Consider the following 22,946-nt stretch of genomic DNA (forward strand, 5'->3'; position numbering starts at 1 on the left):
CCTTCTGGCCCCCAACAAAAAAAGTTGGACACCCCTGCTTTAGACGAATAAATCAGTTTAAAACTCCTCAAGCATCTGTGTTCCTCTTGCCACCCACTGACTGACAGGTAAGAGCTACTGGCCAATCACAGCGCTGGGGGCGGGACTTTCTCCGAATACGGGTGTGGAAAGTACAGAAACGCCACAGCGCTACACAGTTGTGTTTTTGGATCTTTCAGAAATCTTCGCTGGACCTGGCACAACTTCACAAACACGAGGAGAACCGGATATTTCTACCTCACCTTTATCCTCAAACACTACGAGAGGTAAGACAGACTGGCTTTAGTTTCTCTGCGCTGTAAATATACATATATATATAAAACGTAACTAGCTAATTTTAAAGTACTTTCTGCTGCGTTTTACCTCATGTTTTGCTGTTAATTAGAAAGAGTATGTTTCTGCCCTTTTGTGTTAATGAGATAAGTTACAGTAGTGCAGGAACAGTGGAGGAGACATTAAGAAACGGGGTCAGGACAACAAATAAAAATACACTAAATAAAATAAAAATATATTTTTTTATTAAGGTGAAAACGATGTTCGAATTTTAATAGTTAAAATGCAAACGAAATGAGTGTAGACCCAAATTTATAGTGTAACAGGGTAGCCAAGCTAGTAAATAAAATAATAATTGAAAAGTGAAAAAATAAGTTCATTATAATTTATGTAAAATAAATTAAGATATAAAACAATTCAGCTGGCACACAACCAACCTTTTACATTGAAATGTGGTTGAAGTAATGACTGTTAAAATAAAAAAATAAAAAATTAGATAAAATGATAAAAGAATTTAATAGATATTAATGAAAATAAATAATTATAGATAATAAATAAAAACTTTGGAAACATTTAATAAATAACACATGCAATAAATTACAATAAATTAAAAATAAATAAACAGAAAAAAGTCCAAAATACAGGAAATGAAAAACTGTTGACTGACAACATTTCTGACCAATGAAGACATGGCATGTAATGTTGTCGGTTCTGATTGGTTGGTTAACGGCACTAGCTACTTCAACCATTTTATATAGCCAAAAGTCACTAAACCTAAAGAGCTCTATTTATATATGTATTTATTTATTTATTATGTGGAAAATAAATAATATATTTAAATAATAATAATAATATTTAAATTTAGTATATTGTCACTGTTCATTGAAAAAGTATTAGTTTACTACATAATTTAAACACACAGACTGTCTACACATAATTAAACTCTTTTCCATTGAAAGTTAAGAAGGTTTTGTCTATTTTCTGTAAAGTTGCAGTTTTGAAGACATAAAACATAAAAACATAAAACATAAATGATGCAACGTAAGTGGAGCAATTAGCAATTTTAACACACAATTTTCTTGATAATAGAGATGAAAGCTTGAGAGCATTTAGATGAACACTATGTCCACTGTATCCTCCACTGTATCCCATTGTTTTAAAAGGCTCAATACTAATGAGGACACTGGAATGCAGTGCATGTGACCTTGAATTTTCATTATGTGCCAAAGCTTTCCAGGACATAAGCCTTTTTGGTGAATGAAAATGTATTCAAGTGTGAATAACCATGTATGTAACATGTACTGTAGGTTGAAATATGAGTGCTGGAGGTCTGAGAAGCAGGCGAAGACACCATGGTTGCAGGTATGTAATCACTGAGCAGACAGACAGACAGTAAAGTATTTTTGGTTTGAAGCTGTGGAAGTCAAAGAATGTACATCTGATGCCAGGAGACGTCATAATCCCAGGGATTGGGATATGGGATCCTAAATAAAGGGAATGTTGTTCCACATTGTTGGTCACTAATTCCATATAAGATGATTAGAGCAACATGCATTCAATAAATAGGATTAGGATTGAGAAGATGTGCCAATATCAGAGAGTGTATTGTGTAGTTCAGCTTTGCATTGGTATGTTACATAAATGGAGTCAGTGCCTCAAATTGCATTGTTTGATTATTTTCAGAAGGTGGTCACTGTCTTTGACAGCCTTTAAAAAAAACAGTTTTATTCATGTGTGTTTATCCTTAGTGTTTGTGGCAGTAACAGTCTCTACTTTTCTGAAAGGATTTGTGCTGGGTGTTGGAATGTTGCTGTGAAAGTTAGAATGTAGTTTTCTTCCTAGAAGTATTGGATGGAGTTTGTTTACTTCAGAGAACGTAGTTCCACTTCTCTATACCTGCTGAAAAAAACTTGTTTGATAGTTTAACCACGCTAGACACCCAATTTTATCCAGATTACTATTTTTTTTATCCACTTTGACCGCCATAACCCAGCCTTGACCTTCCAAAACCAGCTATCAGCTAAAGCTTGGCAAGGATCAAGGACCAAGGACCATCAATGCTGGGGGGCAACAGTTCAGGGTGAACTGTTTACCCGGCTGGCAGGCTGCATCGTCAGTCTCACCTGAGGGAAGGGCAGGAGGACGGCTTCATGACTTCAAACTGATTCATCAGCCCTGTAGGCCTTGCAGTTCTTAAAACATCTCCATGCACTGTTGCTGTGACTGGAACTGGGTTATATAGTCACGGAATTTCATTCCATGTAATAAACATTGTGTATAGACAGATTGATCATTAAACATGACCCTTAGGGGATGTTTGTGAGTGAGGTTGAACACTGCCAAGTGTGCTCATGGCAAGGCAAAATGATTTTTTTTTCATTGAAAGGTTCAGTTAAGGTCTGATAGTGGGTGACAGATGAATGAGATGTTCCATTTCTGAAGTTGTTCAATGATTTAACATTTCTCAGACATCACATAAAGCATTAGCACCCACAGTGTTTGATTGTGACCGAAGGCTTTTGGCTAGAATTGTCCATGCAGACAGACAAACGAAACAAAGTCATTCTGCTACCACCTTCAAATGCAAAAGGCCTCACACTCATATCCCGCAGTTCAGTACAACATTCTTCAGCTTGCATGTCCTAATCCCATATTCAAAGACATTTGGCAATCAGTGGGTAAAGCCAAGAACAAGCCTTATTTATAGCATTTGTTTGTGTTATCTAATAGTTTTACTTCAGAGAAACTGGATTGAAAGCATTGATTAGTTTGTATTATTGCAAAACTCTGTCTCAAACTCGCATTTCCAAGCTTAACCTTTGGTTTATCTTCAAAAAGTATCCACATTACTTGAGTGAATACTCTTAAAAAGGATTAGCAACTGACGCCATTTAGTTTAGTGTTGCCCAAGTCCAGCAACAAAAAACTCAGTGAAGTGGAGATCCTTGTGTGTGCCAAGCCTTCTCACGTGGCCAGCTTGTTCCAGATCACACAACCTAATCTCAGTCTTTTTCCCACTGCTACACGGACACTCTGGCATGGAGGAATTTATGGGAGAAACCAAGAAGACCAAAGAGGAGTGTCTGGAAACGGTCTGAATTCCATTTGGAGTTTGGAAATTTGGAGTTTTCTGAGAATTGTTCTTAGTTTGGATACTTGGAACTTGGGGAAGTTGGGGCAAAGAAAAGAAGAAGAACAAGAAGAAGAACAAGGATACTAGAGGACACTGGACGATAAAAGATTAACCTGTTTAAGAAAAAATCCAGATCTGCTACATCTGAATTCTTCTTCTGCCTTTTTGAACACATTGGGTCCGAACTGTTCATCGGCACCTGGCTTTGTTGATTTAGTCCAGCGGCAGCAGTGGAGGCGCGATGGCAGGGGTTTTGGAAGGCCCACGTATGCGCTCAGATAGCAACTCCAGCACAGGTTCCAGCAGGACAATGCTACGCCAGAGGCTCTCTCAGCTCCTCACATGCGTGGAGGACCTCAGCTCTGATGACGACGCCACTGAAGAGGTGTCCCGCACCCTGGATGAAGCCTTTCAGCTCTGTGGAAGATATAGTACAGAGTTCTTCAGGTGTCCAGTATTTCCACTATTCTTCTAGTTAGTCATCTTATGCTTGATCTGCTTGTGTTACTGTTGGTCCACTTCTTTATTGACTATTCTCTTTCTGTGTTTCATTCTTCTAACTATCCTTATTCTTTAAATATAGACTTAGAGTGTTTTTGTTAGGCTTATTAAGGACCTTTTAGTGGATATAATCACTTTCTAAATGAGTAATAAAGGCATATAAATGGGTAGAGTATTTTTGAATATAAATGTACCATTAATGAACCATAATGTGAATGGTACTTACTCTCTTAACAAACTAACTACTTCTAACCTCATTTCCTTCTTCCCATCCTTCACTCCTCTATCCCATTATTTCTCTTTGACCTCCTTTAGGCCCTGTCTAAATATGTTTTTACCTTTAACTTCTATTACTTTTGTACTTCACTATTGTAAGTCGCTTTGGACAAAAGCATCTGCCAAATATAATGTAATGTAATGTATTTTAGGTATAATAGCAGTTATTTTAAGATTTCTTGTATGTCCAAGCTCAAAACCAATTAAGAACCTTATTTTCTTTTTTAAAGAGTGTATTTGTTGTGTCTGCAAAGCCTGCATGTTTGGGTGGGCTTGTTATTGACTTTTACTGTTTGTTGGCTAGTGAATTCTCTAGTAGTTTAGTTTTGTTCATTTACGTAATTTTGTTTTATGTATGTTTTTTTCTTCCTTTGCATTTCTTGGGAATGTAAGGGAGGAACCATCTGTCTCTCTCTCCCTCAGACTGCACATAGTGACATGGAACGTTGCCACATCGGAGCCTCCAGATGACGTGAGATCACTGTTGCAACTTGACTCTGACTCCCCTACTGACCTTTACGTGATTGGGTGAGATAATAATAATGTTGGTATTGGCATATTTTTGGCTTTTAGTCAGTTAATACATTTACTTTAATAATGCAAATTAGATATAGAGTCCTGTATCCTTGAAGTAGGACCACCGGTACATTTAAGAAATGTTCCTTGTTACACTGTGTCTGTTTTATTGCAGTCTGCAAGAGGTGAGAGCCACTCCAGTGAAGTATATATCTGATCTTCTAGCAGAAGACTCATGGAGCCATCTTTTTATGAACACTCTGGGACCAAATGGCTTTGTCAAGGTACAGCACAATACACCAGATGTTTTATATGGTTCTCATATAGATGTTTTATGTGAGAAGAGGAAAGAAAAAATATCTATTCCTGCAATTCAGGTCTGTGACCCATTTCAAAAAAGTATTTATCACTTTGTTGTGTTGCCATTCCTTCTTCCAACACTTAAAATACATTTTTAAACCAAAAAATATCAAGCAATCAAGTGTTTTTTTGCAGGAAATGAGCTCACATTTCCTGCAAATGCATCTTAAGGTGTGTAACAGGACAAGGGTGTCATTGTTGCGATTTTTGTTTTCTACACTTTCCCTATTAGAGAAAGGTCAGGACTGTAGACAGACTAGTCCAGTACATGTTCCCCTTTCTTTCACAGCAATGCTTTTGCAGTGTGTGCAGCCTGTGGTTTTACATTGTCTTGTTAAATAAAACATGGACATCCTGATAAAGGTGTTGTCTTGATGGCATTATATGTTGCTCTAAAATCTCAAGAATGTTCAGCTCAGACTAAAATGTATCTCAACATTACACTGATATTTCTTTAAGGCACATTTATGGAATGTTTTCTCATGTTTTTACTGAGAAACTGGAGATATTTCTTTTAATATTTGCTTCTTAAGGACCCTTTGAGCCAAATGATGATTGCAGTCATTTGTGTACATCACATAATTATTTAGCACCCCTAAATTGCCCCTGTGTCAATGGATGTATTTTAACTCTTTCAGACCCTGTGTCAATTACAATGGAGATCATGTAATTTATTTGTCAAATGTTTTGTGCCACAGAACACTAATCGAGACCTGTTGTTGTTCATCAGAATAGATCATAAACCAGCCAATGAAAAAGCAGCTTAGCCCCGCCCACTGCACTGGACAAAAGAAATCAGCAACTCTGTCATTAGGGCAGGTCAGCACTACAAAAAAAATGAGGCAAATCAACACAAGCTCCTTTTTTAATAATTTTTTTAATTAATTGAATAATTTTTATCATGTTTAGGTTTACAAAATGTAGTTAATAAGATTCATTTTAATATATATTTTATATTAGGATAGTAATGTCTTATTTTGTGTGCAGTACTTAATTCAGGACTGAAAGGGTTAACAAATGAAATTATGTTTATCAGAAACAACATGAAATATCTTGGGTTCACAGTGTCTGCACTGAAATGAATATCAAAGTAAATGTAAGAAACATTGCTTTTTATTTGTATTGTACAGAAAAAAGTGTAACGGTCTTTAACTGTAACACTATTTGCTGTTACAGGCGCTCTAATTACATAATGTATCATAATAAAGCTCAAGCACCCGTTGTATCTTCCACCCATTGTCTTGTGGCACTGTTATTATTTATTATTTTTTGTTATTCAACTGACAATAGAGTAGAAACACAATAGATGGTTTTAGGCAATCTCTCATTAAGGCCAGGCTGGTGGAGAACACTAGCCTCTTTGTACCAAACCAGCAGATTTGTGTGATGCAATCAGGACTTTGATTGGTCAACCTTAGCTAACCGGGGTAATTAGCTGTGAGTCCTGCAGGAATGCAGGATTTAGTATGGGAGTTCAGTTCTCTGTAGCTTTGGTCTAGATGGCTACACTTACAGTGAGTCCAAGAAGTATTTGATCCCTTGCTGATTTTCTTTGTTTGCCCACTAATAAAGACACTATCCTTCTGCACTTTTAATGGTAGATATATTCTAACATGGAGAGACAGAATATCAAGACAAAAATCCAGAATATAATTTTAAAGAATATATTTTAATTAATTTGTATTTCAATGAGGAAAATAAGTATTTGATCCCTCTTGCCAAACACACTCAATACTTAGTGGCAAAGCCTTTGTTTGCAAGCACAGCGGTGAGACGTTTGTTGTAGTTAACCACAAGTTTAGCACACACACCAGGGGGAATTTTGGCCCACTCTTCTTTGCAGATCCTCTCTAAATCATGAAGGTTGGTGGGCTGTCGCTTGGCAACTCTGACCTTCAGCTCCCTCCATAGATTTTCGATCGGATTGAGGTCTGGCGACTGGCTGGGCCACTCCATGACCTTAATGTGATTTTTCTTGAGCCAATCCTTTGCTGTAAGTTTAGGGTCGTTATCATGTTGGAAGACCCAACCACGGCCCATTTTCAGATCCCTGGCAGAGGGGAGGAGGTTGTCCCTCAGGATTGTGTGGTACATGGCTCCATCCATCTTCCCAGTGATGCGGTGAAGTAGCCCTGTACCCTTGGCAGAGAAACACCCCCAAAACATTATGCTTCCACCTCCATGCTTGACGGTGGGCACAGTGTTCTTGGGGTCATAGGCAGCATTTTTCTTCCTCCACACATGGCGGGTGGAGTTGAGGCCAAAAAGTTCAATTTTGGTCTCGTCTGACCACAAAACCTTCTCCCAATAACTTGGTTCATCTTTCAAATGATCATTGGCATACTTGAGGCGCGCCTCCACATGTGCTCTCTTCAGCAGGGGTACCTTTCGGGCACTGCAGGATGTGAATCCATTGTTGCGCAAAGTGTTGCCAATTGTTTCCTTGCAAACTGTGGTCCCAGCTGCCTTCAGGTCATTTGCTAACTCCTGCCGAGTGGTTGCAGGACGATTTCTGACCGTTCTCAGCATCATTGCCACCCCACGAGGCGAAATCTTCTTTGGAGCACCGGGCCGAGGTCTGTTGATTGTCATGTTATACTCTTTAAACTTTCTGATAATTGCACCAATAGTTGTTACTTTCACATCCAACACCTTACTAATCTTTTTGTAGCCCATTCCAGCTTTGTGAAGGTCAACAATTCTGACTCTGAGGTCCTCTGACAGCTCTTTGGTTTTACCCATGTTGGAGACTTGAAATCTGTGTGATCTGTCTGATTCTGTGGACAGGTGTTTTTCACACAAGTGATTAGTGAGAACAGGTGGCTTCAGGTCAGGTAACAAGTTGATTGGGAGTGTCTAACTGGTCTGTAAAAGCCAGAACTGCTAATGAATACTAAGGGATCAAATACTTATTTCACTCCATGAAATACAAATCAATGAATATATATTCCTTAGATTTATTTTCTGGATTTTCTTTTTAATATTCTGTCTCTCCATGTAAGAATACATCTACCATTAAAAGTATAGAATGATCATGTCTTTATTAGTGGGCCAACGAAGAAAATCAACAAGGGATCAAATACTTCTTGGACTCAATGTACTGTTGTGAACTGCTGGACTGAAAAATGCTTGAGTTGCCAAAGAATGTTCTTATGACGGCTGAACGGCTAATTGAACTACAGCCGTGACACCTCAATAGGGCTGCACCGATGTGGGAATTCTGGGCTGATGCCGATATACGATGTTATATATGTGTGCATATCTCCCGATGCTAATATATAGCTTCCAAATAGATTAGTTACAAATAGACTAGACACCCTGGTATACATTTCTAACTTTAAAACTAAAATTTAAAAAACCGACCAGGCTCAGCCATTTGTAGTAGTGTGACCAGCGTCGCCTGGTCCTTTTAATGTCATACAAACAATACGTCAATAAGTATCAGTTTGAAATATTGGCCATATTGGCAGTTGATGATATTTATAAAAAGAGCAATTGTCAGCTGATACCGGCTAATTCTGATATCATTGTCCATCCTTCTGACTAAACTTCCCATTTGCTAGTTTGTGTTATGTACAAAATGTGAATTGTAACTGTGTGTTTGTGTATTCCGTTCCCAGGTAACTTCTGTGAGGATGCAGGGTCTCCTCTTGATTGTCTTTGCGAAACAGACCCATCTTCCTTTTATCCGTGACATCGAGAGCACATATACTCGCACCGGCATCTTGGGCTATTGGGTAACTGTTTTTCCTCAGTTCTTCAAGTTCTTCAATACAGCTCTGTAATAAATAAGAGAGCGCTTAAAAATTATGAGTTTCTTTGATTTTACCAAAATGAAAATCTCTGGAATCTAATCAAGAAGCAGATAAATCATCACAAGCCATGAAACCAAGCTGAACTGCTTGAAGTTTTGCACCAGGAGTGGCATAAAGTTATCCAAAAGCAGTGTGTAAGACTGGTGGAGGAGAACATGCCAATATGCATACAAACTGTAATTAAAAACCAGGTTATTCAACCAAAATATTGATTTCTGAACTCTTAAAACTTTATAAATATGAACTTGTTTTCTTTGCATTATTTAAGGTTTTAAAGAACTGTACATTTTCCATTATTTTTTAACCGTTTCTAATTTTCTTAAAACAAGTGCTCTAAATGACAGTATTTTTATTTGGAATTTGGGAGAAATGTTGACTGAAGTTTATAAAATAAAACAAAAATGTTCATTTTACTCAAATGTATAACTATAAATAGCAAAATCAGAGAAACTGATCCAGAAAATGAAGTGGTCTCCTAACTGAAGTGGTCTCTTCTTTTTCCAGAGCTGTATTTTTTGTCATTTTAAAGAAACGATTTAAATTCACCAAGCACTGTATTGCGTAGACTTGAACACCTGCTTATTGATTTAATTACACTCTTTGGGCAGGAATGCTTAGAAACATGCTTACTATGTTAATTGTTTTATCCAATAGTTTTAAATAGAGTTTATTTTGCTTTTGTTGGAATAACAAAAATATGTCTCTACTGTCTAGAAAAGAGTTTTTAGTAAAATATTTTTTTTTACTAAAATATTGCTGAGAGGATCTGGTTTCATTTAGGTAATAGAGGGTTTGTAAGGTCAGGATGTTGAATGATCACCACCTCACCTCATCCTCAAGAAGGGATTTTTACCTTCCTCCACCTAGCATTAGGCATGGTGCAAACAGACAGATGATCTGCTCCAGAGATAAATTTTCAATATGTCTCTACAAGGACAGCACAATGTGCTTGCATGCATTTGTATATAAATATGTAGAGTCATTGTAAAGAGCAATGGGTACAATTTAAGGTAGCTGAATTTATTCATTAAGAGGAGTGTCCAAAAACATATCGTGGACATATAGTGTAGTGTATGTAATTAATTTATCATATGGAAACAGTGCAGTGCATAAAATGATGCATCAACCATCAGAATGTTGCGAAAGACTCTAGCAGTCTTCATTTCTGTCAGCCAAAAACAAAAAGCTGGCAAAACAGGATAGTTGCAGATTGTAAAATATAAAAAAACAGTCCCCTGCTTATTCACAAGTTTTGTTAAATACCATAATTTTTTACCATAACTCCCATTTTTTTATTTCCCGTCCTCTTTAAAAAACAGTAAATAGCATATATTTATTGAGTTTAATTATAATTATATAACAATATAGGAGGGAGTGAAGATATAACATTATATTGTCTCTCCACAGGGGAATAAAGGTGGCGTGTCGGTGCGTTTCTCCCTGTACGGCCACATGCTTTGTTTCCTGAACTGCCACCTGGCAGCTCATATGAACTATGCTGTGCAGCGCGTGGACGAGTTTGAATACATCCTGGATTCTCAAGACTTCGACTTCCACAACACACCAAATGTGCTCGATCACAAGTTAGTACATACACATACTGGACCTCATGACTTACGAAAGCACAGTTGTTATGAAATATGTAATAACAGCACCGACCCTGCGTTCACAATGGCAGGCGACGAGTTGCTTGTGTTGCCACACGTTTGTCTCTTTTGGGTGTGTTTGAGGCTGTTCACGCTGTCACAAGTGGGTGTGTATCAGCATGGCCAATTAGCATGCTAGCAAGCTATCTATTGAGCTCATTGAGCCCCCTGCTGTTCGGTTGCAGAAAGCTGTGTAACCCCACCCATCCCCATAGGTTTCAATTGCAAAACAGACAAACTGTTAATCACGTTTTTTTTCCAATATACTGTAATTCTACCTCCATTATTTAAATGCAACAGCTAGTGTAACCTCTGCTTATATTGTAAATTGTTATATACAGAACTTGTTTTTTAAAAACGTTATTCAGCTCTATTCAAAAAGGTGTGGTTATTGTAAAAGGGCTGGTTATGGGTGGGACCAATAACAGACAGTCAGCTCCACTCCGCTCCGCTCCGCTCTGCAGCCTGTGACGGCGATGCAGTCCTCAGGGGTGGGTTTATTCCAATGAGTAGGCTGTCTCTCCACAGTCTTTCTCTCTCCTCTGGTCTCTACTGCACAGACTTGGGTTTCAGGATCGCCAACATGATGGAAGATTTTGGCTTCATTTTCATTAAATGAATGGGAACGGGGACACAGCGTCCATCTTTTTTACAGTCTCTGATTGAGCTGCCCACTTTTTTCTCAAAGCTTTATTTTTCTCCAAAATTACTTGTATTTGTGCAAAAATACATCATATAAGACGGAAAGAGCAAAAACAGCAGATATAATCCTCTTTGTTGTGTTTAGAACCACAGCGCTGGGGATATGTATGAAGTTCAGAAGGGATCTAAGATTTGCAATGCAGAAGCTGCGAACCTCAGACCCCCATGTCTATGATTGGACTGAAGAATTTGTTTGGCCACTCTGTGTAGACTGTCACTTCACCGCATCATAATTTATTTGAGTAAACAATGTTAAATGACCAGTGTTCAAACCCCCCCACAAGATAGCACCTCACAACTTATAATTCAGGTGTGGGTGTTCCAAAGCCATCCCCCAAATAACACTTCATTATCAATATCCCATTATTTTTTGTGCCATGTTAGTATTGTTTAAAATGATGTCTATGTCCCTTTATATATATGTGTGTGTGTGTGTGTGTGTTTGTGTGTGTGTGTGTACAAGGGTGGTGTTCTGGTTTGGAGATTTGAACTTTCGCATTGCGGATCACGGCCTGCACTTCTTGCGTTCCTCCATCAACAGCGGCCGCTTTAACCTGCTATGGAGCAAAGACCAAGTGAGTAAAACACACACACACACAGCTCCACAAAACTAAATGTCTTGTGGGTTCATAGAGTGTGCAAATACAGTGTTTACACTCTGTGTGTGTGTGTGTGTGTGAGAGTGTTTTCCTCAGTGCTGTGTAAATATCGTCCCTGTTGTCCTTCTGTGCTCTGTGTTCTTTGGATCTTCTTCATTGGGCTCAATTCCCTCATGAAGGGATGTGCAAATGTTGTCTTTGCTCCTAAACACTGGGCATATTTGGTTGTTATTATGTGTGTTTGTGTGTGTTTGTGTGTGTAGCTGATGATGATGAAGAAGAAGGAGCCACTGTTGCAGGAGTTTGAGGAAGGACCTTTAAAGTTCAAACCCACATACAAATTTGATCGCTTCTCTGAGACGTACGACACAAGGTAAACCTCCCCTTATACTCTCACATGTCTGTGATGAAATTTTTTCTTGAATGCTGTTTCCTGTTACCACCACTGTGAGTGTTTTTGATTCAGTGAATTTCATAACAAACAATTTTCATTTTCATTATTTAATTCAACATATATATATTTTTAATTATTCATTTTCTTATTGCATGTTGGTTTTTAATGGAAATTAAATTAAATATGCCCAGTACTTCTACAAAATAAATGACAAATTACTGATAAATTAATTTCAATTACAGTGAAAACCATTCTTCATTCTTACAAGCACACTAATGTAACCTGTTTACCAACTAAATTTTAATAATTACACAGAATATTTATTGTGAATCACCGTCACATTAAATTAAGAAATTAAAAGGTCCCTGTTTACATCTTTTCATTAAATTCAATCTACAGCACTAAAGAAAGATTTACACTATTTTACAGCATTTCAGAGAAAGTCATATCTCTTCTTTTTTCCTTCTAACAGCCCGCAGAGGACATGGTTTGGTTTTACGTAAGATTTGATTAGAAATACCTCACTTACTTTTTGTCTCACATGGTTCCTTCCTAACTTCTTCACTTTCCACTGTAAAGAGCACTGGGCTATATCTTTTATAACCCACCACACCTACTGTTACCTTTCCTGCACTCCACCATCTGTATGTACTGTATGTCTGCTTCATGCCAGAGTAAACTGTACTACTGTATGTCCCCATAAAATGATCGATAGCAGGAAGTCCTGGGCCTGTTGGAATTAGTGTCTGAGCTGTGTATGGAGGAAATCTGATATAGTAAAAGGCATTAGTTAAGTGAGATTAGGGACTGTATGGTCACCTGCTACAGGTTATGTGTTAGTTCCAGTGCAGTGACCAGGAGGCTAGTCAATATACAGCTCTGGAAAAAAGACCACAAGTTCATATTATGAAGTTTTAAGAGTTCAGAAATCAATATTTGGTGGAATAACCCTGGTTTTTTATCACAGATTTCATGCATCTTGGCATGTTCTCCTTCACCAGTCTTACATACTGCTTTTGGATAAATTTATGCCACTCCTTATGCAAAAGTTCAAGCAGTTCAGTTTGGTTTGATGGCTTGTGATCATCCATCTTCCTTTTAATTATATTCCAGAGGTTTTCAATTTGGTAAAATCTTCAAATCCTGTCACAACTGCCCGTCATGATAATTGTATTAATGATTTATCATACAATAAATGAACATGACCTCAATAATATTAGCTGCAATATCGCTATTTTTTCCTTTAAAACAAACATCAGAAATATTTTAGTCAGTTGTGCTGTTCTGCTCTCTGTCAGAGGTGGGGTTTGAGTCTATAAGCAGTGAGAAAAACGTTGCAGAAAGTGCAGTAAGCAGTGCATCAATTTGGGGATTTTTCTACACACACAGAATAGACTAACAGGTGTTTCTTGAGGTCAATATACTGCATATTTTTAGCCAGGCAATTTGAAGGAGAAAATCCAAATGGATGTGGTTTTAAAAACTGAATTTCAATGCTATGATATGGCTGAATTACTATTTAACTGAATTATTGAAGAAAGCTAAATTTCTTTTAACAAGTTGCTGTTATATTATTATTATAGTGGGTAGGGTTGGGTACCGATTAAAATTTTTTGATACCGGTACCGGTTGGGTATTAATACCAAACGATACTTTTTTCAGGACCTTTTTCTTAATTTAAATAAAAAAATACACAAAGCAATAATTATTAATAATTATTCTTTGTAGACATTTCGGTTGGCTCCTTTTTGGTATCAAATTTCGATACCCAGTCCTAATAGTGGGGCACAAAATGATTTTACAATGACAATAACATTATTGCAGGAAAATAGATCCTGACAGATCCAGCATTGCTGAAATTGATTTATCTGTTAACTGCCTAAAAGGCCTGTGAATTCCCATTATTTCCTTCAATAACCCATAATTAAGTTTCTGTACTTGTCACCTCCCACCCTTCATTTGTTTGATACTTTTAAAAATATTTTAGGATTGAAAACTCATCTATTATTAGTGCAATGGAGACATTTAAGTAGTTAAGTAAAGCTAAGCTATTAAACAAAATGCTAATAAAAAAATACTTTCTTTTTTTTTAAGTCAAATAAGCACTGGATGTTAATCCACACAGATTTCTCTTATGAAAACTGTTTATTTGGGTGAAATAAGCACTTCTGTTTATTTACAGTAAGTTTAGATTCTTCAATTGCTCAAGAACTAAGGTGAGCCACTAATGCTCCAGCACTGAATGCACTGAAACACTTTCATAATGCTGCACTTCAGTGGTGTGGCTTTGCTGCTACTTACAACATGACCGGTAAAATTCATACATTACGCACTGGATAAAAAGGCGCTCTGACATTTTTGACAAAATGAAAGGATTTTAAGTGTGCCTTATAGTGCAAAAAATATGGTAGTCCTTTGTATAAAGAGCATGAAGTATGAAGTGGTTGTGTCCAGTTTTGAGCACCCTTGGCATCTTTTAGCATAGCATGCTTAAATGTTAATTCACTAGATCTTTTACCTTTTACATACTGTATGCATGTGTTTTAAACATCTGCATGTGAACTTTGAACATGTTGGTCTCATGTGGTCTCTAGAGTCAGATCTAAGCATGTGTAGGGTGTAAACTGTCCATGTTCTTGTCTTGTCATGTTTTTGTCCAAACAAACACCACTGTCACTAACAGTGTGCACTTTAATATGATACATGAACTAGAAATGTCATATTTAGTCCAGTAGAGGGCAGTGTTAAATCACTTTTCACATTTTCAATTGAGTATAAACTCTGAAGCTCTAAAATGGGTGTTTATTGTACAGGCAGTACAATAAATAAAGATCCATAGCATTTTGCTAAAACCCTAATGCTAACTGATGACTCCTAGCTTCCATTAGTTGTTAACCCTGTTAGGTAGTGAGTGTGGTTAAGCTTGGTCTACACAACATTTTAAATGGAGATTTTCCGTATAAATGGTCAACGTCTAGGCTCAATCCCTGTACAGGAAACTACCCCCAATAGTCCATATGTTCTAGATCAAGTCTTTTAAGCCAATCTTTTGAAAACATGTCTCCTCACCATGTGTCTGTGTGTGTTCAGTGGCAAGAAGCGGAAGCCGGCCTGGACTGATCGGATCCTGTGGAGAATAAAACCCAGCAATAATGAACAGAGCGGTTCGATTGCAGACGATGAAGAGGTTTCCATTAAGGTGACACAAGACCTGTACACCTGTGATGCATCGTATGGAGTCAGTGACCATAAACCTGTCATCAGCAGCTTTAACATAGAGGTGAGCAAAACAGAGGTGTAGGAGATAATGTGTATCGTTTCAGTATTTTAGAGTTTTGAAACTACTTTTTTAAGTTTAAGAATGTTTAAAAATGCTTTAGTACAGTATATTACATCACATTTTAACATTTGTTTTTTATGTTTTAACAGGTTTTATCAGTTTGCAACATACATACTGTTTTTTAATTAGATTGTTTATACATTTAAGAAAATCTACATTAAATTGGAAATCATACAGTGGTAACTGCAGTGAAAATTCAGTGTAACTCGGGCTCCGAGTTGTCTATTTTGCCATCAGCTGCCAGAGCCCTGAGAGAGCACAATAGGCTCATTACTCCTAGGATGATATCAATCAGAACAAGGTATAAGGAACCGAGTTGCTGTGCTTTCCTCCGAGCGCGTTGTGATGCTACTCGGCAATGCTATGTCAGCAGGAGTTTGAAAAGGGGCAGTGGCTGACTTCACATGTATCGGAGGAGGCGTGTGCTAGTCTTCACCCTTATGGTGTTGGGGCATCACTAGTGATAGGGGGAGTCCTGATGAGTGGGTTGGGTAAATGGCCTTGTAGAGAAAATGGGATAAAAAAAAAGAAAAGAAAATCCAGTCTAGGCCAAAAGGATGGCCAGCTTAACGGTAATGGTTGTTTAAAAGCTCAATGAAGATGGTCTGGCCTCTACTGCACAGACACAGGTTACAAATTTGAGAACATGGTAAAGTCAGTTGGGTAGACTAATTTATTTGAGTTTCATTGGAGTGTCACCAGCTTTAGCAGGTTTAGCTTGGTCATATTTAAGTCGATAGACCAGATACTGTACACTTTTTGGCAACCAGTATAAACAACTTTACCAGAGTTTGTGTTTCAGCTGAGAGTTTACAACTGTTGTGTGTATTTCTTTTATGCTCTCAGCTGCAGAAGCAGGTGGACACGCCGCTGGTGTGTGTTAGTGCTGAGGGCGAGTGGAGTGCTGACGAGGATGCAGTGCTTACCTACTTCATCCAGGAAAGATTTGACACCTGCACTTCAGACTGGATCGGCCTCTACAAGGTCAGACTAAAGATTATTCCGCCCCGTTTTTAAGCTCTGTGAAGTCATATACCAGTACCAGTCACAAGTTTGGACACTTCTTTAATTTATTTTCTACTTTAAGTAATATTAAAGACATTTATTAAATATATATTAAAAACAAATATGGGGCATATATTGAATTACGTAGCAAACAGTAAAAAAGGTGTTTGGCCTCCACCTGACCAATCCCCTGACCTAAACCTGATCAACTGAGATGGGTGATTTGAGTTTCTCAGCATGAATGAACAGCAGCAACTATTGTTGTTCAGCACTTCCAGGAACTCCTTCCTTCAAGACGCTAAGAAACTATTTCAGGTGACTCTCCCTCATGGAGACACTGAGATTAAAAATACCAAGAATGTGCACATCTGTACTCAAAGCAAAATTTTGCTACTTAGTAGAAGAAGAATCTAAAGTATAAAACATATTCTGGAAATTTTAACACTTTTTGTTTACAGAATAAGTCTGCATGTGTTCATGTATAGCTTTAATATAGTCTTTAATATTAAATTTACAATGTAAAAAAATCATAAAAAGAAAAAAAACACATTGAATGAGAGGTGGTGTGTCCAAACTTGGCTTGTTCTGTACATTAACATGCCACATGGGACAGGAGTGTCCCATGACTTTTGCCATGTCCAATGGAAGCGGTAAAAATTTTTCACTGACCTGTTCCGGCTAATGTTCAACCTCACTTACAAGATAACACCTCACAGCCTTTGGTGGGGACATTTCTAAGTCCTTTGCCGAAGTTTAAGAACAGGTCATGATCAGTTTATGCACTGCTATCCCATGACTTCTGGCATGTGAATGTACAGACTTGTACCAAAACAAGTGTTGTCCTCACCGGTACTTAACAGATAACAGATTCCACTATATTAATATTAATAAACATATAAACCATTTGATTAATAAAACTCTTAGTTTCTTATATTTCAAATCTTGCTCTTCATACAGATTGGCTTCAAAAGTGCTCTGGATTATACTGCCTTCGCCTGGGTCCCAGAACACGAGATCCCTGGAGTTAATGAAGTGGTTCAGGTATGTATTCATGTTATGACTTGTATGTACAGTATAATGACCCTTTTGCTTGGATGATTGTTGCAAGGTGGCTCATGTATGGAAGGTTTGAGAGTTTTGTGGGTCTTTGTTTCCTCTCCCAGCTGAGCATGAAGAAAGATGACCTCCCCCTGCTGGCAGGGGATTACATTCTGGGTTACTTCAGCAGAAACATGCAGTCCCTGGTGGGCCTTAGCCCTACTTTCCAGGTAGGGAGCATCACACACATGTGAACACATACATAGCTGAAAGAAGAGAAATTCTGAAGCTAAATACTAAAAGCATGAAGCAGTGAAGCAACACCTAATCAAGAGACAACATTATTTTTATTTCATTCAAATTGTGTACAGTTGTGGTCAAAAGTTTACATACACTTGTAAAAAAACATAATGTTATGGCTGTCTTGAGTTTTCAATAAGTTCTACAACTCTTATTTTTCTGTGATAGAGTGATCGGAACACATACATGTTTGTCACAAAAAACAGTCATAAAATTTGGTTCTTTCATAAATTTATTATGGGTCTGCTGAAAATGTCACCAAATCTGCTGGGTCAAAAATATACATACAGCAACAAAATTTGTCAATTTTGGTGATGTAGCGAGTTGTGTCAATCAAATTAGCTTCATGTCATGGCCTCTTCACTTCTTGTAAGTGATTCTGATTGACTACAGCTGTTGACTTCTCATGAGCCCATTTAAATAGGGCTCATTTGACCCAGTGATTAGACTCAGCTACAAAAGCTACAATGGGAAAGTCAAAGGAACTCAGTGTGGATCTGAAAAAGCGAATTATTGACTTGAACAAGTCAGGGAAGTCACTTGGAGCCATTTCAAAGCAGCTACAGGTCCCAAGAGCAACTGTGCAGACAATTATACGCAAGTATAAAGTGCATGGAACAGTTGTGTCACTGCCACGATCAGGAAGAAAACGCAAGCTATCACATGCTGCCGAGAGGAGATTGGTCAGGATGGTCAAGAGTCCAAGAATCACCAAGAAGCAGGTCTGCAAGGATTTGGAAGCTGATGGAACACAGGTGTCAGTCTCCACAGTAAAGCGTGTTGTACATTGCCATGGACTGAGAGGCTGCCGTGCAAGAAAGAAGCCCTTGCTCCAGAAAAGGCACCTTAAGACTCGGCTGAAGTTTGCTGCTGATCACATGGACAAAGATAAAACCTTCTGGAGGAAAGTTCTCTGGTCAGACGAAACAAAAATTGAGCTGTTTGGCCACAACACCCAGCAATATGTTTGGAGGAGAAAAGGTGAGGCCTTTAATCCCAGGAACACCATGCCTACTGTCAAGCATGGTGGTGGTAGTATTATGCTCTGGGGATGTTTTGCTGCCAGTGGAACTGGTTCTTTGCAGAAAGTAAATGGGATAATGAAGAAGGAGGATTACCTCCAAATTCTGCAGGAAAACTTAAAACCATCAGCCCGAAGGTTGGGTCTTGGGCGCAGTTGGGTGTTCCAACAAGACAATGACCCAAAACACACATCAAAAGTGGTAAAGGAATGGCTAAACCAGGCTAGAATTAAGATTTTAGAATGGCCTTCCCAAAGTCCTGACTTAAACCCCATTGAGAACATGTGGACAGTGCTAAAGAAACGGGTTCATGCAAGAAAACCATCACATTTAGCTGAACTGCACCAATTCTGTCAAGAAGAGTGGTCAAACATTCGACCTGAAGCTTGCCAGGAGCTTGTGGATGGCTACCAAAAGCGCCTAGTTGCCGTGAAAATGGCCAAGGGACATGTAACCAAATACTAATGTTGCTGTATGTATATTTTTGACCCAGCAGATTTGGTGACATTTTCAGCAGACCCATAATAAATTTATGAAAGAACCAAATTTTATGACTGTTTTTTGTGACAAACATGTATGTGTTCCGATCACTCTATCACAGAAAAATAAGAGTTGTAGAACTTATTGAAAACTCAAGACAGCCATAACATTATGTTTTTTTACAAGTGTATGTAAACTTTTGACCACAACTGTAGATACTGTAGATTGGTGATCATTCTTAGGTCATTCCTAAAAAAGTCCTTCAAAGGGCTACACATATACTAGATTTATACATGTTTGACTGGAACGCCAGTCAAAAGCTTAAACACTTTAAATTCTGTTTTTTTTTTTTTTCATTATTTTAAAATGTTCTGCATTTTAGATTAATATTAATCAATGGACATCATGTATTTTCTTATTTTAAAAAGTCAACACTATTTGAGAGCTGTTGTTTATCAGAATAGACCATGAACCATGAACTGGCCAATGAACAAATTTATTAACCAATGAAACAGCAACTTGGCCCCACCCGCTGCACTGGAAACAGTAGTACTTACAGTTTTTACTGTTTAGGGATGATTCATGAAATAAAAATGTGAATATAAATAAATATAAATAAATGTAAATAAAAAAGTAAATAAAATATACACACAGGCTTCTAATGCAATGGAAATATTTTTAATTGAATCTATTTCTTGTCGATTTTATAATAGCATACAGAATATATAGAATAGAATATAGAAATAGAATAATCTTCTTTTATGTGCATTAAAAACAGAAAACAGCATTCTTAATTTTTTGCCATCACTGGAGATGTCAGGTCTGAAAGTGTTAAATGGCTTTGAGTTAACAGTTGTGCTGAACCTGTCAAGAGTTAACAGTGAATATCCCTATTTGGGTAATGTTCTAATCCTTACTATGACAAGAACTACTCAACTAAGTAAAGAAAGTAAAGAAAAAAAATGAAGGTCAGTCAGACTGAAAAAAAAGGAAGACCAAAAGTTTTACCTGACTTACCTGAGTATTAATTTACAATGTAGGACAGTAAGACCGGTACTGTATGTTTCAAAATAGTTACCAATAAATTATAACAGATATAAAAGTAATATGATTATGGTCCAGATTTTAACTGGTTAACCATCTGACAGTAATCTTTTCTTGTATTTGACATCAGGTAGTGAGCCAATAAAAACTCACTGCATGCTTTTGTTTGTGTGTTTCAGATAATGGAGTCTAGACTGGCTCTGTTGGAAGGCCTGGTGCCTGAGAATGTTAATGGACTCGACAAGTAATCAGTCAGCTGCACCTGATTGTATTCACCAAGCATCCGAGAACAGCAGCGTTCATCCAGGATCAGTTCAGAGCCTGCAGACAGACAGCTGGATCACTGTGTGCTAAAAGACTAAACTGATCCAGGAACAGCACTCTTCTGGTGACTGATAGTACTTGTAGTAATTAAAAAAAGAATTAATAACATATTATATTATATCATGAAAATAAAATTAAAAATGAAATTCCAGTCTTTCAATTTGTGTACTTTTAAATGTAATGACTGTGTTGGTATTATATTTTATTCACATGAAAATCTGTGATTCTAAATGAATAAAATGACAAAACATTTGTTTTCAGTGTGCTTTAAAGTGTCCTCACAGTGGCAGACTTTACTGCTGCTTTACTTTCTCTTTTATATTGTGCCTTTTTTGTAGGACAGTGCTCACTTTTTTGGCCTAACACTCAATACTCTTCAGGGTATGTTTACATTATCAGACTGAAGTGGCTCAAATCAGATTTTTTTTCATTGTGCCTCAAATCAGATTTTTTCATAGCTGTGTGAACATGCCAAATCCGATTTTTTTCAAATCAGATTTGATTCAAGTGTGGTCCTGGATCAGATACGTATCTGATCTGTGTAAATGCGACATAAATGTGAGCAGTCATCTGCAGCTGTGCAACTCTCCACTCCAGCAAAAGATACTCCACATATGAGCTGCTAACTCATCCATTTCCCTTTATAAAGCTACGAGTCATCTCTCAAATATGACGTTTTTTTTGTTGTTGGCGAAGGTGATGTTTTACATGTATCGATGTGCAGATGTGAGGCGTTTCAGGGACAGATTAGTTTACATTACACACAGATACAGGTCACTCCCATTAGTGAATGTAACCCCCTTAAAATAGCCAAATACGATCTGAGCAAAAAAAATCGGGTTTGAGCAACGTGGCTCACCTCAGAATGTTTTTTAACGGCGTTGTTTAGTGAACACGGCCGCCAGGTAAGACTGTTGAAGGCTACTAAAGACTATTAAAGGCTATTGGAGGTTACTGAAAAGGTTATTGGGCAGAAATCAGCACAGGCTGGTTATAGACCACTGAAGTCACAGCTGATGAACTAACTGCTTAGTTCACTGCTTAATCTGGTTTTAATAACACACATACAGTCATCCTGCATTAGTAAAATGTTTCTTTATTCATGACTGAAATTCACTGTATTTGTGTAAATTGTTGGTCAATAAGCTCCTCGAAAGACTGTGCGCGCTCTAACCACACGGGAGGCGTCTGGCGGCGGGGAGCGGACGCGCTGTGGCGACCCACCAATATGGCAGAATCTGCGCTCTGTATTATATAACTGTAACACTAGAGTATTAATATCAGCAGGTTATAAATGTAGATAACTCATCACCGCACCCCTGTTACAGCTCAGAAGAATTACAGAAATCGTGAGCACGAACTGCTACATCGTTGACTCGATTTGATTATTTTTTTTTTATCCACGGCCCCTTCTGGGCTCCATACTGAACTAAGTTGTTTTCTTCTGTGTCTCTACTACCACCTGACAAATATATATTGATGCAGGACATAGGAACAGTGGGACAATTTGGGAGGCAACAATCATACCTTCTTCAGAGGGATAAACTGGATCAGTTGAACATTTTAATTTCAGTCTGATCCGGATATTTTAGTATTGACTGAATCCTGGCTTAAGCAGTCTGTCACAGACTCTGAAGTAGCCCTAACAGATTACAATCTCAAATTACAAATTTTAAAGAGTGTGTGTGTTTGTTGCCACCTAGCTGTATCATACACACTAGTTTTTATTGTTCTGTGTGATTTGGTGTAAAAGCTATTGAATTTTAAAATATATAAAATTTAATAATTAGTAGAATTGGCAGTGTATCATAAATATAAAGAGTGAGCGTGTTTGCTGCCACCTAGCTGTAGCATACACACTTGTTTTTATTATTCTGTGTGATTCGGTTTGAAAGCTATTGAATTTTAAAATGTATATAATTTAATAATTAGTAGAATTGGCAATGTATCCAAATTTTAAAGTGTGTGTGTGTTTGCTGCCACCTAGCTGTAGCATACACACTTGTTTTTATTATTCTGTGTAATTGAGTTTAAAAGCTATTGAATTTTAAAATATATATAATTTAATAATATGTAGAATTGGCACTGTATCATAAATATAAAGCATGTGTGTGTTTGTTGCCACCTAACTGTATCATA

General features: G+C 37.6%; 1 protein-coding gene across 5 annotated transcripts; it reads left to right on the forward strand.

The window, feature by feature from the left end:
* The first annotated feature begins 188 nt into the window (after positions 1 to 188).
* inpp5kb (inositol polyphosphate-5-phosphatase Kb) lies at positions 189 to 21,067 on the forward strand. 5 transcript variants are annotated; one of them, XM_007252474.4, is made up of 14 exons: positions 189 to 305; positions 1,620 to 1,674; positions 4,616 to 4,750; positions 4,914 to 5,022; positions 8,719 to 8,835; positions 10,321 to 10,496; positions 11,725 to 11,836; positions 12,124 to 12,233; positions 12,727 to 12,753; positions 15,345 to 15,534; positions 16,441 to 16,578; positions 17,557 to 17,640; positions 17,763 to 17,867; positions 20,663 to 21,067. In XM_007252474.4, the coding sequence occupies exons 2-14, from the start codon at positions 1,628 to 1,630 to the stop codon at positions 20,729 to 20,731; spliced, it is 1,419 nt and encodes a 472-aa protein (XP_007252536.3). In that variant the 5' UTR covers positions 189 to 305; positions 1,620 to 1,627; the 3' UTR covers positions 20,732 to 21,067. The 5 variants fall into 5 exon arrangements, with proteins under 5 accessions (XP_007252536.3, XP_007252537.3, XP_007252532.2 ...); XM_007252475.3 differs by having other exon boundaries at positions 4,646 to 4,750; XM_007252470.3 differs by lacking the exons at positions 189 to 305; positions 1,620 to 1,674 and adding an exon at positions 3,191 to 3,892.
* The last annotated feature ends 1,879 nt before the right edge of the window (positions 21,068 to 22,946 follow it).

Source organism: Astyanax mexicanus, chromosome 20, assembly GCF_023375975.1.
Source record: "Astyanax mexicanus isolate ESR-SI-001 chromosome 20, AstMex3_surface, whole genome shotgun sequence".
In the NCBI taxonomy this organism is placed as follows: Eukaryota; Metazoa; Chordata; class Actinopteri; order Characiformes; family Acestrorhamphidae; genus Astyanax; species Astyanax mexicanus.